The sequence below is a fragment of the Ambystoma mexicanum genome, chromosome 10 (assembly GCF_040938575.1).
Source record: "Ambystoma mexicanum isolate Mex_15411 chromosome 10, UKY_AmexF1_1, whole genome shotgun sequence".
Classification (NCBI taxonomy): domain Eukaryota; kingdom Metazoa; phylum Chordata; class Amphibia; order Caudata; family Ambystomatidae; genus Ambystoma; species Ambystoma mexicanum.
In genome coordinates this window covers 20,510,771-20,526,010 of record NC_090932.1, presented here as the reverse complement: position 1 = coordinate 20,526,010, position 15,240 = coordinate 20,510,771, and the positions used below count along the sequence as shown (strand labels likewise).

The following is a 15,240-nucleotide window of genomic DNA, read 5'->3' as shown; positions in this document are numbered from 1 at the left end:
ATGACACCTGATAGGCTGCACCACAGACTGTGAAGTTAACATTCTTCAGCACATCCCTAACTAGCAGAACTATGACATCTGATAGCCTGAACCACACAGCAGAACTATGACATGACATCTTATTGGCTGCACCACACACTGAGAAGTTAACATTCTTCAGCACATCTCTGAAGTTTATATTCTTCAGCACATCCCTAACTATCAGAACTATGACATGACACCTGATAGGCTGCACCACAGACTGTGAAGTTAACATTCTTCAGCACATCTCTGAAGTTTATATTCTTCAGCACATCCCTAACTAGCAGAACTATGACATGACACCTGATAGGGTGCACCACAGACTGTGAAGTTAACATTCTTCAGCACATCCCTAACTAGCAGAACTATGACATCTGATAGCCTGAACCACACAGCAGAACTATGACATGACATCTGATAGGCTGCACCACACACTAAGAAGTTAACATTCTTCAGCACATCTCTGAAGTTTATATTCTTCAGCACATCCCTAACTAGCAGAACTATGACATGACATCTGATAGGCTGCACCACAGTCTGTGAAGTTAACATTCTTCAGCACATCTACGAAGGTTATATTCTTCAGCACATCCCTAACTAGCAGAACTATGACATGACACCTGATAGGCTGCACCACAGACTGTGAAGTTAACATTATTCAGCACATCTCTAACCAGCAGAACTATGACATCTGATAGGCTGAACCACAGAGCAGAACTATGACATGACATCTGATAGGCTGCACCACACACTGAGAAGTTAACATTCTTCAGCACATCTCTGAAGTTTATATTCTTCAGCACATCCCTAACTAGTAGAACTATGACATGACATCGGATAGGCTGCACCACAGACTGTGAAGTTAACATTCTTAAGCACATCTCTGAAGTTTATATTATTCAGCACATCCCTAACTAGCAGAACTATGACATGACACCTGATAGGCTGCACCCCACACTGTGAAGTTAACATTCTTCAGCACATCTCTGAAGTTTATATTCTTCGGCACATCCCTAACTAGCAGAACTATGACATGACACCTGATAGGCTGCACCACAGACTGTGAAGTTAACATTCTTCAGAACATTTCTGAAGTTTATATTCTTCAGCACATCCCTAACTAGCAAAACTATGACATGACACCTGATAGGCTGCACCACAGACTCTGAAGTTAACATTCTTCAGCACATCTCTAACTAGCAGAACTATGACATCTGATAGGCGGAACCACACAGTATAACTATGACATGACATCTGATAGGCTGCACCACACACTGAGAAGTTAACATTCTTCAGCACATCTCTGAAGTTAACATTCTTCAGCACATCCCTAACTAGCAGAACTATGACATGACACCTGATAGGCTGCACCCCAGACTGTGAAGTTAACATTCTTCAGCACATCTCTGAAGTTTATATTCTTCAGCACATCCTTAACTAGCAGAACTATGACATGACATCTGATAGGCTGCACCACACACTGAGAAGTTAACATTCTTCAGCACATTTCTAACTAGTAGAACTCTGACATGAGCATTCTTCAGAACATCTCCATTTCATGACTAAGAATCTTGTCAATTGACTGCAACTCACCTCCATTTTTCAGGCACACAGTGACCACACCACAGTTGTGCTCCTCGACCAGTTTGTGCAGTTTGACCGATTGCTGGCAAAGGAGGGGCGGAGGGGTGGGCGTGTTAGAAAGAAAATAGATGCACATGTCAATAGGAGGAAAACGTATTGCATATTTCCACATTACTGAAAATTCCCTTTGTCTTCCTAAACAGGACTTTTCTTTGCATGCTCAGTGATGTTATGGTACTTGCATAAATAAAAAAAAATGAAAACATCTCTCAAGGAACCTGCTACACCCGTTCCAGTCCCCAAGTCCAGGGGCTGGCTACACGATGTTACAATCCAAGCCAAGGGGTGCAAGACCAGATGCAGCTGCAAGTGTGGTGCAATCTGGGAAGGAGGCGGGGCTAGCATGCATTAGTCCGCAGAGGTGGCAACAAACTTGCATGCCGTGCACCATGTAGACTAGTCATCTATGTGATTTGTGCTTCCTCTGCAGTCCCACGCTCTGCTGCTTAGGATCTTGCTGTTGTGGCGTCTACACGGATACCATCTCCCCCACCCCCTGCATGCAGATTGGGGAACCTTCAGCCTCTTAAAAAACAGGAAAGTGCCAGGCATCAGCTGGTTGCCCAGTGACTTATCTAGACCAGAGCCCATAAGAGGGGTCCCTTTCCTAAATTCTTATGAACTTAATGCTTAGTGACTTTTCCCAGCAGCTCAGAAGGTGTCATAATTGTCCCAATTTCCACGACGGAAGATCATGGTTTAGCCTGCAGTTATCGCCACATCTCCCATGTAATTTCCCTCCTAAAAGCTTATGGGTGAGTCTCAGCCAATCGTCTAGAATTTGAAGCGAGTAGAAAAGACTTAAATTGTACTTCCAGGCAAGGTTCAGGACAGGGATATGCCCAGTGGAGCAGGCATTTGATTGACGCTCTAGAAATGTAAGCTTTTGTAAAGAGGAATCCAGCGAGTCTTTGTAGCTCTCCAGATGGCTTTTGATGCTGTCTCATGAAACCTGCGGCGGGAGATGTTGGACGAGACGGGCCCTGGTGAACTCCCAGAAAGGTAGGCTTCTCGGCCTGTAAGCCTTGGGGTGCGGCTGAAAAGACACAATTCAGTTGAATCAGAAGGAGTTAGCTGGCACGGCGTTGTTTAGGCGAACGCTGGAGCATGCACGTTTCTGAGCCGTGCCAAATAACTCCTTCTGATTCAACTGAATTGTGACTTTTCAGCCGCACCCCAAGGCTGACCGGCGGAGAAGCCCACTTTTCCATTTGTCCGCACACACCTCGGACGGCACCTGCTGCCTTGACATCAAATTCATTTCGCCGAAAGGTTGGCAACACTGCACTTCTGCAGCTACAGATCATTTCATTTACCAAGCGCCGACCCACACAGGCTTTCCCTTACACTAACCACTCTCTTCTGAGGGGTGTATCCACTCACCACCGTGGCAGCTCACCGTATCTTATTCTCCTAGCCTTTAGAAAGACCTGCATCAAGGTTGAAACACCTGTCGGATGGCCACTTTAATATATTTATTTTCACTTATTGTTTGTGATGTACAATAAATCACAATTCTCTTGTCAACCAATTCAGTTACACGCGCACAATTGTCTTGGGTTTCCAGTCATTTACCAAAACTATTTAAAGTGAAGCCTATTTATCAAGGTCTTCCTGGATGAAAAGTGCAGGTTACTGTGGAAGCGGCAGGCAGAGGTGCAGAAGTTCTGCTGCACAGTGCAGGTCTTCCTGGATGAAAAGGGCAGGTTACTGTGGAAGCGGTGCAGAAGCTCTGCTGTACAGTGCAGGTCTTCCTGGATGAAAAGGGCAGGTTACTGTGGAAGCGGCAGGCAGAGGTGCGGAAGTTCTGCTGCACAGTGCAGGTCTTCCTGGATGAAAAGGGCAGGCTACTGTGGTAGTGGCAGGCAGAGGTGCAGAAGCTCTGCTGCACAGTGCAGGTCTTCCTGGATGAAAAGGGCAGGCTACTGTGGTAGTGGCAGGCAGAGGTGCAGAAGCTCTGCTGCACAGTGCAGGTCTTCCTGGATGAAAAGTGCAGGTTACTGTGGAAGCGGCAGGCAGAGGTGCAGAAGTTCTGCTGCACAGTGCAGGTCTTCCTGGATGAAAAGGGCAGGCTACTGTGGTAGTGGCAGGCAGAGGTGCAGAAGCTCTGCTGCACAGTGCAGGTCTTCCTGGATGAAAAGGGCAGGTTACTGTGGTAGTGGCAGGCAGAGGTGCAGAAGTTCTGCTGCACAGTGCAGGTCTTCCTGAATGAAAAGGGCAGGCTACTGTGGTAGTGGCAGGCAGAGGTGCAGAAGCTCTGCTGCACAGTGCAGGTCTTCCTGGATGAAAAGGGCAGGTTACTGTGGTAGTGGCAGGCAGAGGTGCGGAAGCTCTGCTGCAAAGTGCAGGTCTTCCTGGATGAAAAGGGCAGGTTACTGTGGTAGTGGCAGGCAGAGGTGCGGAAGCAAGGGCAGGTTACTGTGGTAGTGGCAGGCAGAGGTGCGGAAGCTCTGCTGCAAAGTGCAGGTCTTCCTGGATGAAAAGGGCAGGTTACTGTGGTAGTGGCAGGCAGAGGTGCGGAAGCTCTGCTGCACAGTGCAGGTCTTCCTGGATGAAAAGGGCAGGCTACTGTGTTACTGTGGTAGCGGCAGGCAGAGGTGCGGAAGCTCAATTTGCCTAAAAAGTAGTGTTTTTTGCTCGGCCTGCCTGCACATCATAGATGGCAGACATGGTGCTGGCCTGTCTCGTCTGCCTGAAGTCAGAGGTCAGGGTTCAGAGGGCAGGCCTCCTGTGTAAAGAACATCTCTATGTAGCTCTCCGGATGGAATATAGAGTACACTTCCGGTCTGGATGCTATCTGCTCATCTTCCAGTCCCCCCATCATCTTTGCTTACACCCCACAGTATATAAAGGCCGGAGGTGAACTCTATCTTCATACACATGCACTGTGGTGATGATCGCATTTCATGGGTGGTTAAATGATCTTAAGCTTTGAATGTCATTTTCACCTTTTCTGACAGGTCATGCACACACATATTCATTGAATGCTTTTGTACTGAACTACGCCCTTTGCAGTGTTTGGCTTCTCTCGCTTTCAGACATGCCCGTATGAGTGCCGGCTCATGGAAAGGGCTCTGTCATAACCACAAAGCAAAAACAAAGAGGTGATGTCTGGAAGGTTTAGAATGAATCTTAACCACTGGCGTTGCTCTGTGCAACCCTCCAGACCACCGTTCTTCGCCTGCCAAGCCATTACAGAAGGGGAAAGACCATATGCAAATGGGTAGTCAAGCCCGAACTGCTAGGTCACATCCCTTCTGCACGAGACCACAAGTATCCCCAAACATGTTTCGGCCTTGTTGGGCCTCATCGGTGAGGAGTAGCTTGAGTCTCTAGGCCCAGCAGGCACGGGACCCACGTCTGGGCATACCCGTCCCACTCGGGGTGACAAAGCAAAAACAAAGAGGTGCTGGCTGGAAGGTTTAAAATTAATCTTACCCACTGGCATTGCTCTGGGCAACCCTCCAGACCATCGTTCTTCACCTGCCAAGCCATTACTGGCTCTTCAAAGTGTGCTGGATTCCTGACATATTGGAATATGTCAAGATAAGCACTTTCAGGTTATTCTCTAATACTCTCACAGCCTCGTGCGCTATCTACAGATGTGAGATTGGAACATATATTCCCCAGGTTCAACTGCTCCTTGTTAACCATAACTGCATTAACTGTGCATATGGTCTTATAAATAGCTCATTATTACTAATGTTGTATATTGATGAAAGGACCTGCCTGGGTGGGTGATGTCTCCACTCCATCATTGTGCTTGTATTGCCTCTTTTCTATGTTTTTTCATATTTAAGAAACAGAAACTTTTCTGTGTGAATAATGTATTCCCTTCATGGTACATACAGCCAGCTGATACATTCTGATGAATATTCCACTGTAAACTCTGACTTCAAGCTCTACCCCGAGCAGCTTGTACACAATGTCTTCAGGATACCTGTCCGGGGAACCCTTTACTTTGGCAAATATGGAATACACAATGTCATCAGGATACCTGTCTGGGGCACCCCTTACTTCGGCATATATGGAGTACACAATGTCATCAGGATACCTGTCTGGGGCACCCCTTACTTCGGCATATATGGAGTACACAATGACATCAGGAGACCTGTCCCGGGCACCCCCTACTTCAGCAAATATGGAGTACACAATGTCATCAGGATACCTGTCCGGGGAACCCTTTACTTTGGCATATATGGAGTACACAATGACATCAGGAGACCTGTCCCGGGCACCCCCTACTTCAGCAAATATGGAGTACACAATGTCATCAGGATACCTGTCCGGGGCACCCCATACTTTGGCATATATGGAGTACACAATGTCATCATGATACCTGTCCGGGGCCCCCCTTACTTCGGCATATATGGAGTACACAATGTCATCAGGATACCTGTCCGGGGCCCCCCTTACTTCGGCATATATGGAGTACACAATGTCATCGGGATACCTGCCCGGGGCCTCCTTACTTCGGCATTTATGTAGTACACAATGTCATCGGGATACCTGTCCGGGGCCCCCCTTACTTCGGCATATATGGAGTACACAATGTCATCAGGATACCTGTCCGGGGCCCCCCTTACTTCGGCATATATGGAGTACACAATGTCATCGGGATACCTGCCCGGGGCCTCCTTACTTCGGCATTTATGTAGTACACAATGTCATCGGGATACCTGTCCGGGGCCCCCCTTACTTCGGCATATATACAGTACACAAGGTCTTCAGGATACCTGTCTGGGGCCCCCCTTACTTCGGCATATATGGAGTACACAATGTCATCAGGATACCTGTCCGGGGCCCCCCTTACTTCGGCATATATGGAGTACACAATGTCATCAGGATACCTGTCCGTGGCACCTCTTACTTCGGCATATATAGAGTACACAATGTCATCAGGATACGTGTCTGGGGCACCCCTTACTTCGGCATATAGGGCGTATCTGGACCTACTCTTCATGTTGTCATACCTGATTGGTGAGTAGCTCCAGACTAGGGCTTTTTGAGAGATGGCATCGTTCCTTGTCCACTATGAAATTCTCCTCCACACATGGTTTACTGATGAACTCAGCCTGTCTGTCTACTCATCTTGCAGCATTTCAGGTGGAGAAATGAGTATTTCTCCATCATAGTTTAAGGCTGACCTTTGCTTTCATTCTACATTAGAGTCGCTCGTCAATTGCCTTTGTTAGTAAGGACGGTGGCCAAGCAGCTAGATTAAGAGTAACAATGATACTTTACCGCGCGTATTCTGACTTTCCTTTCCATATCATATACGCACAACATGTTTTCATACCAGCCTTTAGCATAATGGGCCTCATTACAAGTTTGGTGGTAAATCTGCCAGAATACCGCCAAATGGATTTACTGTTACCCCCAACTTGGCCCTGCTGATGCACATCAGGATTACAAGTGGTGGGAAATGGTGTCAATACCCATTTTTTTTTTTGGTGTGTTTAATTGTATTACAATTTTTACAAAGTCATTCTCTTGCTTGCGTGTTTGAAGGGAAAAGTAAAAGTTTCCTCTAGCTTGCTTGTATCCTCAGATACACTTCCCGTGTGTGCTATTTTTCTTCTTTGAAATCATCAATTTTCTATTTGTTCCCAGTTGACTTTTCTTCCAACTCCAAGCTTTCAAGGAACTTGGCTGTCGCCATGCCCAAGGTCGTGGAATCTCCACTCATTACCCATTTCCTGAAGCTCATAGGGCTCCACAGGGATTTCGGTGGAATTAATACTGGCGGTAATTCTGATGATTTTGCCGCTTTTTGCTGGCAGGTTGTCAGATTTCCCTCCCCCTCTCCCCTGGAGGAAATTCCTCCACCACACTTCCAAACCTTTAGTATGGTGCTGCGGTAATTTAAAGGTAACAAAATGACTGCCCTGCTACCACCATGTTTTATCATACCAACATACTGGGAATGAGCTCCAATATCTTTTTGGTTTTGGCTCATGGGTTTACAATGATGTCATGCCACATGGTATGCTATGATGTCATGCTACATGGTATGCTATGATGTCATGGTACATGGTATGCTATGATGTCATGGTACATGGTATGCTATGATGTCATGCTACATGATATGCTATGATGTCATGGTACATGATATGCTATGATGCCATGGTACATGGTATGCTATGATGTCATGCTACATGGTATGCTATGATGTCACGGTACATGGTATGCTATGATGTCATGCTACATGGCATGTTATGATGTCATGGTACATGGTATGCTATGATGTCATGCTACATGGTATGCTATGATGTCATGGTACATGGTATGCTATGATGTCATGGTACATGGTATTCTATGATGTCATGCTACATGGTATGCTATGATATCATGCTACATGGTATGCTATTATGTCATACTACATGGTATGCTATGATGTCATGCTGCAAGGCTTTCACGTTTCACCAGGAAAGTTATGCAAGATGAGAGGGAGCTCCAGCAGAGAGATGGAAAGGATTGATAGGAGCTGAAATAGAGAAAGTTCACAATAGGAACGTAATTAGTAAACAGGAGGCAGAACTTCTAGTGAAAGACAATGTCATGACCTACAGAACACGCCCCTTTTGGACTTCCTGGTCCTTGTCTCAATGGGGCTTACACTACCTGGTACTTCCAACATGGCCGTCCACTGTGAAACACCTTCCTCGTTCTACACGTTGGACGTAGCGTGTTCTATTAATAGACCACGCCTGCCGCGGATCCGCGCGTCTCAATGCTATTGCGAAGTAGCGACCAGACGTGTGCTCTGTAGCTCGCAGTATTGTTTTCCTTACTTCTTTTCCAGCCAACCCCATTCCTAGTCCCTTTCCTTCCTTTCTTGATTCCTGGACTCGTGTGCTGAGTAGTGCACTCTGTATATTTCCCGGATTCCTGGATCTTTGCATCCCGGGACATTGAGCGCACACTAGAGTCGGAAGAGACACGTGCAGCCTTATTCAAGACCCGATCCGTCCGCAAGAAGGCATCGACCAAGAAATCCAGCAAAGATCGAACTCAGGTGAGAAGGGGGGAACTCCTTGACAGACAAGGCAATAATTCCACAGTTGTGTGCACTTCTCAAGATTGAGAGATATCTTGGAAGACCACCAGACCGTCTTCTTGTTTCATAGATAGTCATTCTTGGACCACCACTGGTCGTAGCTTTCTGATTTTTATTTAAGACCTTTTGTGAGTCCAATAACATCTTACATAGAGGACAACACTCAAGCCATGAGTGCACTTGAAGGTTTGGCCTCTGACCTCAATGTGCAATTATTGATTGGACTCAATATTAGTAGCAATCTTTTGAATGTTCTTGGCATTACTATGTATGTTGATATACATAGTAGACCGGAAGTTAAACTTTATCAGAAATGTACAGATAACAAAGTTATATTGCAATGTGGGAGCTTTTACTTTTGAGTTTGGGGTAATTTGAGTGAGGGGCTTGCGTCAAGAGGTTGTCCTGCAAAGTTTTTTAGGAGCTCAGCTATGCGGGTTCATAACAATGACTTGCCATGTGAATAGGACACAGTGAAATCGGCCTCTTCTTCATGCATTTTCATGTATTTGATTTACTTCTGCCACTTTTCTGCCATCTGTGGCTTATCTCGACCTTGCTGAACAGGAGACTCTGTTGTTTTTCCTCTTTAATTGTCGGCATTGCTAGTCTATTCCAGCCTGTTACGGCCTTGGCTTCTTTGCAGGGTTACCTTCAGCTGAGTTTCTCTCTGTCTTTATTCTTGATTTGTTTGCTGCGCCCCTCTCCTCTTGAGACCTTTAGTAACCTCTATTCAATTCTGCTTATGTGCGTAGTGGATTTTCACTCATCTATCAAAGTGCTTTTGAGGTAGATATGTGTATAGTTGGCGTTTGCCGCAACCTATTTTACTACTAAGCATAAGCAAGCTTCACAATTTCTCTGCTTCATGCGGTTTCTTGCGCATGTACACGTTTAAACTGGCTTAATGTCTTCATCGTGCATATGGCATAAGTTTCTTCATCTTGAAATCAACAGTTTCACCTTAGGCCCAAGTTGTCAGTTATCCATGGCATTTCGTCTCTTTATCAGCATTCTTAGGTCATTATATCTTCTATATGTGCGTCAGTCCAATCTCTCATGACGTCATCAGTCAGCTTTTTTTAGTATCTTTTTGGCTTCTTCGAGTATTCCATTCTGACAAACGTCCTTTTGTCGTGTCTGTAGATATGGATTTCTCAGTGGGTACCTTACTGTCGAGGTTTGCTTAGGTCTCAGTACTTCAATAGGTGCTGTTACTCCGATAGGCACTGGGCAGAGCCCGACTGCGGCTCGCTGCTGGTTTATTTGTTCTCCATACGTCATATATCTTTCCTGGCACTTCGAAGGGGGTGGCTGGAGTGCGGATGATGTCTGGCACTTCCTCTTCAGTGCGGACTGTTGACTCCCCCTTATTGACAAGCCACCACTCTGCACTGCTTGCTTGTCTGCAGTCTCTCTCCAGCATGCTAGATGCCCGGTGAGGAGTCCTTGCTCGACGGAAGCAGTCTTTGCATGGACTGTTCACTTCCCCTTATTGACAATCCACCACTCAGCTCTGCCGCTGAATGCTTTCCTGTAGGAAGCAGTCTGTGCGTGGACTGTTTCCTGCCCCTTATTGACAAGCCACCACTCTGCTCTACCGCTGAATGGTTTCATATAGGAAGCAGTCTGTGCGTGGACTGCTCACTCCCCTATAATGACAAGCCACCGCTCTGCTCCGCTGCTGAATGCTTTCCCATAGGAAGCAGTCTGTGCGTGGACTGTTCACTCCTCCTTATTGACAAGCGATCATAAGCAGAGAACAGCTGATGATCGAGATAGAATAGAACAAAGGAGAATTGAAGAAGAAGAACAAAAGATACAGGAGAAGAGAATAAAAAGATGAACGGATGAGGTGATGCGAAGGGCAAATGAACAAAGAGATGCGAGGAAACAAGAAGAGGATAGGGTCAGAGAGTAAGCGAGGAAGCATAGAGAGTTTGATGACGACATTGAACGTAAGCGAAGACAGAGAGCACGGGATCTCGAATATCTGAAAAGAGAGGTTAAAAAACCCGATCCAGTAGTAGACTGGGAAGATATAGAGGAATTCTTTCCTGAGTATGATTCAGTATCAGGCACGTCTAGGGCAAATATCGAAGATGAAAAGTGCAGACACGATTCGATTCAGTTATTGACTATACTGGCTGAGAAAGGATATAAAGTTGACAAGATGTTACGATATTGTCAACAAAAAGTGCTGTATATAGGCCAGCTAATCTCACATGAGGGGAAAAAGGTTACCCCTGAAAGAGCTGAAGCCATTTTAAAGACAGCCAAACCACACACAATAAAATAAATGCAGAGTTTTCTCAGATTATGCAATTATGTCAGGGGTGGGTCTTTGACTACAGTTCCTATACTAGACCCTTTTTACAAACTTTGAAGAAAGCACAAGCAATGAAAGAAAAAAATGTGTGGACCGAGATAATGGAAGAAGGGTTTGTTGAGTTAAAAAAGGCCATTTGCATGGCACCAGTTTTAGGGATTCCCAATTATGCAGAGGAATTCTACCTGTTTTCACACACGAATGGCAGTGTTATGACAGCAGTACTCATGCAGAGAAGCACGCTGGGGTACAAGTCCCTTGCCTACTACAGTGGGAATTTCGACCCAGTGATGAGGGGTCACTTCCCGTGCGAACAAAGTTTAGCTGCCGCAGCGTTCACCATAGAGAAGGCTGCAACCATTGTAATGGGATTCCCAATTACTTTATTCGTTGAGAACGCACTATTTGCCATTTTAGAGAAACCAAAAGGCACATTGACATCTCAGAGAGCTTTTGCTTATGAAGTGATCAAATCAAATACAACGATTAAAATAGTTTGATGCAAAATATTGAACCCAGCTATGTTTATAGCAGAGCCAGTCACTGAAGGAGAGCCAAAACATGATTGTGGGAACTATGAATAATTCTATGATGAGATTCCCAGAGTAAAAGAAAATGCATTGGCAGGAGGAGAAATCATCTTCATTGATGGTTCTTGGAGGATCGATCAGAATGATGGACAAAGATATACAGATGCCGCTGTGATGAAACACACAGCAAATGGGGAATTTTGAGTACTCATTAGTGTACGATTACCCTCACACTATTCAGCACAAGCTGCAGAATTATTGGCGTTGATACTCGCACTCGAGAATCACGTAAACCAGGAAGTGACAGTGTACAGTGACTCGGCCTATGTGATGTCAACAGTGCACGCAGGCCTAGCACGCTGGAAAAGGAGGGGCTACCTCCGAGCGGACGGCATGCCGGTGCAACACGCACCCTTATTGGACAGGCTCATTAAGGCACTACAGCTCCCTGTGGGCATAGCGGTCATAAAATGCGCCGCCCACACGAAAGGGACAGATTTTGTCTCACGTGGAAATCAAGCAGCAGACACTTAAGCCAAGCGTGTGGTGACTAAAGACAAAACAATCATGAGTGTGGAAATAACTGATGTGCATGAGAGAATGACTGTTGCACGAAGCGAGCCTGAATGCTATAGCAATTTGGCAAGAATTCAGTTAGTGCAGCTCCAGGGGGAGGCAACACAGGAAGAGAAGAACCTATGAAAGTGACGATGGTGTTCTTTAAACTCTCTGAGAGCTTGTGGTGACAAGACAGCTCTGTTAAACCAGTGATGCCTATAGCCTTATTAAAGATAGCACTGGAACAGTTACACTTTCCAGCGCAAATGACAAAGGAGAATCTAGCAGCAACGATTGCTGAAGACTGGTTCACACCGAACTTGGCAGAACATGTTGCATTTGTTATGGTGAACTGTATAATTTGCCATCAGTTCACGGCTGGGCATACACTACGTGTAATTAGAGGAGTTATCCCAAACCCTAATGGGCCTTTTCAGCACTTGCATATTGACTACGTCGACATGATTCAAGTATGTAATGGGTACAGGTATCTAATTGTTGTGGTGTGTTCACTCTCTAGATGGATAGAAGCAGGTCCACGTACACACCCAGACTCTACATGTGCGGCCAAATTCTTGGTGAGGGAGGTGTTTCCCAGGTGGGGAGTGTGTGAAGTCATGAGATCAGACAATGGTCCTCATTTTGTTAATGCAGTATTTGAACAGATTAGCTTGTTGCTTGGTGTAAAGCACAAGTTTTCTTCGGTTTATCATCCTCAAGAGAACGCATATACGAGAAGCTCAACGGCTTGTTAAAGGACAGGATAGCCAAGTTGAAGCTTACTCTGAAGAAGGGATGGCTACACTCTCTTCCACTGGCACTGTATGCACTCAGAAACCAGCCTGGTTTGACCATCACCTCATGCCGCACAAAATCGTGACAGGCAGAAGGATGCGCATGCCATTGACACCTCGAAATAGAGCTAGATGTGATGCCCAGCCAACAGGAGAAGTGTTAGGATTGGAAATGCAAAACTACTTGAATAGCATGACATCTTGTCTTACTGTCATTTCAGGACAGCTGCAGCGACGACAAGAAGGGTGCAGGGCAGCACAGAACACAGAAGAAGATACTACAACAGACCCAGTTCCGAAATTACATGTTCCTCCCATATTGCCTGGGGACACAGTCCTTGTGAGAAACCACACAAGAAAAAAGTCGAACGAGCCGAGGTTCAACAGCCCCTTTAGAGTGGAGGACGTTACACCCTCTGCAGTCAAACTACAGGGAAGAAGAGCTTTAATCTTTTTGGGTGACATCAAGCCATACATCAGAGAAAGCCCTCTGCCTGCACTCCACCGCATAGAGATTATAGACGACGGGGAAGAACCACAGCACGTGCAGACAATATACATGACAAGGAAGAAGGACGCATGACCAGCTAAACAGAGACAAGTAAAATGTTGTGCAAATTGTATATAAGGGGGAAAAAAGGACATAAAAACATTGACACTCTGTGCTTCCTAGTTGCAGGGTGAAGAAGAATTGCACGTATAAGCCACGAAAATAGCCTGTTGATTTTGAACTTTCGACTGAGGCACACTGAAGCCTTGAAAAGAAAGGATATGCCAGATTTTGATCGAAGATATGTACATTGTAAGAGAATACAGTATTCTGACTCTTTCAATACAGAAGCCTTATTTGGACTTACTCATGGTGTCATGCAATAGTGACCTCACCAAAGACATTCTGATCTATTTCGTGTTAGTATTGAGGTCATACCCGTCGTTGGTGGGAAGAATCACAAGCATAGCAGAGTTTCTTCAAGATCCTGAAAATGAAAAGACAATAAGGAGGCTGCTCACAGTGATTGCAGAGCAGATTCTTTTGCTTCCGGAATCCAGCGAGGACAAGACAAATGTCCCTGTCACGAGAAGATAGCAGATCAGCTAGTAACATTTTCTTTCGCTTAATTGAAGACTTTCCAGAACTTGTGGGGAGACATGCCATTGTTGATGTCCTCACTTTCATTAGAGACCCAGCGAACTCTGTACAGATGAATATGCTCCTGCATGGTATCATAATGCAGGTCGAACTTTATAATCATCAGCAGAATCACCGGAGAAGATAGTAAAACATTCCTTCGAGGGACAGATCGTAGAGGTGTTGCCAAGGACTTTGCTTTTGTTTATGCTGACAAAAAGGAACAACATGTCATCCAGAGCAAAACAGATAAGAGATATTGACTGGGAACTGGTCTATTTTTTTTAAAGATATTTTTATTGGTTTTACAACAAGAAACATTCAAACTGTGTCCCACTAAACCTCCCCTCTTCCCCCCACCCCCACCGGGAAAGTTCTTATCGCCACTCTGCTCTCCGAGAGTCTCTAGTTCAATTTAACTAAACATGTCCAGTATCTTTATTTTGTGTGGGCACCACTGCTCCATATAGTCATTTTGCAAGTATTCCAAAGTCACTGCCCAATCCTCCCTGAATTTCTGATGGTTCCCTTGAAGGTTGTAAGTTATATGTTCCATCGTTATATGGGACCATACTCTTCTTATCCAGTCTATTGCCATTGGTGGGCGTTTCTGCTTCCATTTTTGGGCTATTTCCAGCCAAACTCCGATTAGTAGGCCCATAAAGTTTCTTTTCTGGGTTTTGGTGAGGATTCTAGCTTGCGGGTCCCAAATCCCACATAGCCACACCTCCTCCCCTGGATCCCCCAAGTCTGGGAACATTAACTTCATGTGCGCCTTAACGTCACTCCAATATTGTTGTAGGTTAGGGCAGTCCCACCATATATGCCGCCAGTTGCCTTCTGCCCCACAGTCCCTCCAACATGCATTGGAAACTCCCCTGAACATGGTGTGTAGTCTTTCTGGCGTGTAGTGCCATTGGAGGAGAATTTGCATCCACATTTCTTTTGAGTGTATTGCTTCCGTTAATTTGGGTATCAGCTCCCATGTGTATTCCCACGATTCCCTTGGTATCGTTTTCCTCAAAGTCTTTTCCCACCTCTTAATGTATGGCCATTGTACTTCCTCCCCAAGAGAATTTATAAATCTGAATATGTTTGAGACCAGCTTCCTAGAACCATCGTTTGACATAATGTATTTTTCAAATGGGGTTAATTCTCTCGCGGCAGCTTCTCTT

The 15,240-nt window shown here is 45.5% G+C and overlaps 1 protein-coding gene across 3 annotated transcripts in view; it reads right to left on the bottom strand.

Annotated features, from left to right (window-relative positions):
• LOC138491108 (probable cation-transporting ATPase 13A4) overlaps positions 1 to 15,240 on the bottom strand; it is a 1,567,030-nt gene that overhangs the window by 1,049,064 nt on the left and 502,726 nt on the right. For all 3 annotated transcript variants that reach the window (XM_069617430.1, XM_069617431.1, XM_069617432.1), the window contains exon 8: positions 1,615 to 1,687. In XM_069617430.1, the coding sequence (XP_069473531.1) occupies positions 1,615 to 1,687 (73 nt within the window). The remainder of the gene's footprint in view (positions 1 to 1,614; positions 1,688 to 15,240) is intronic.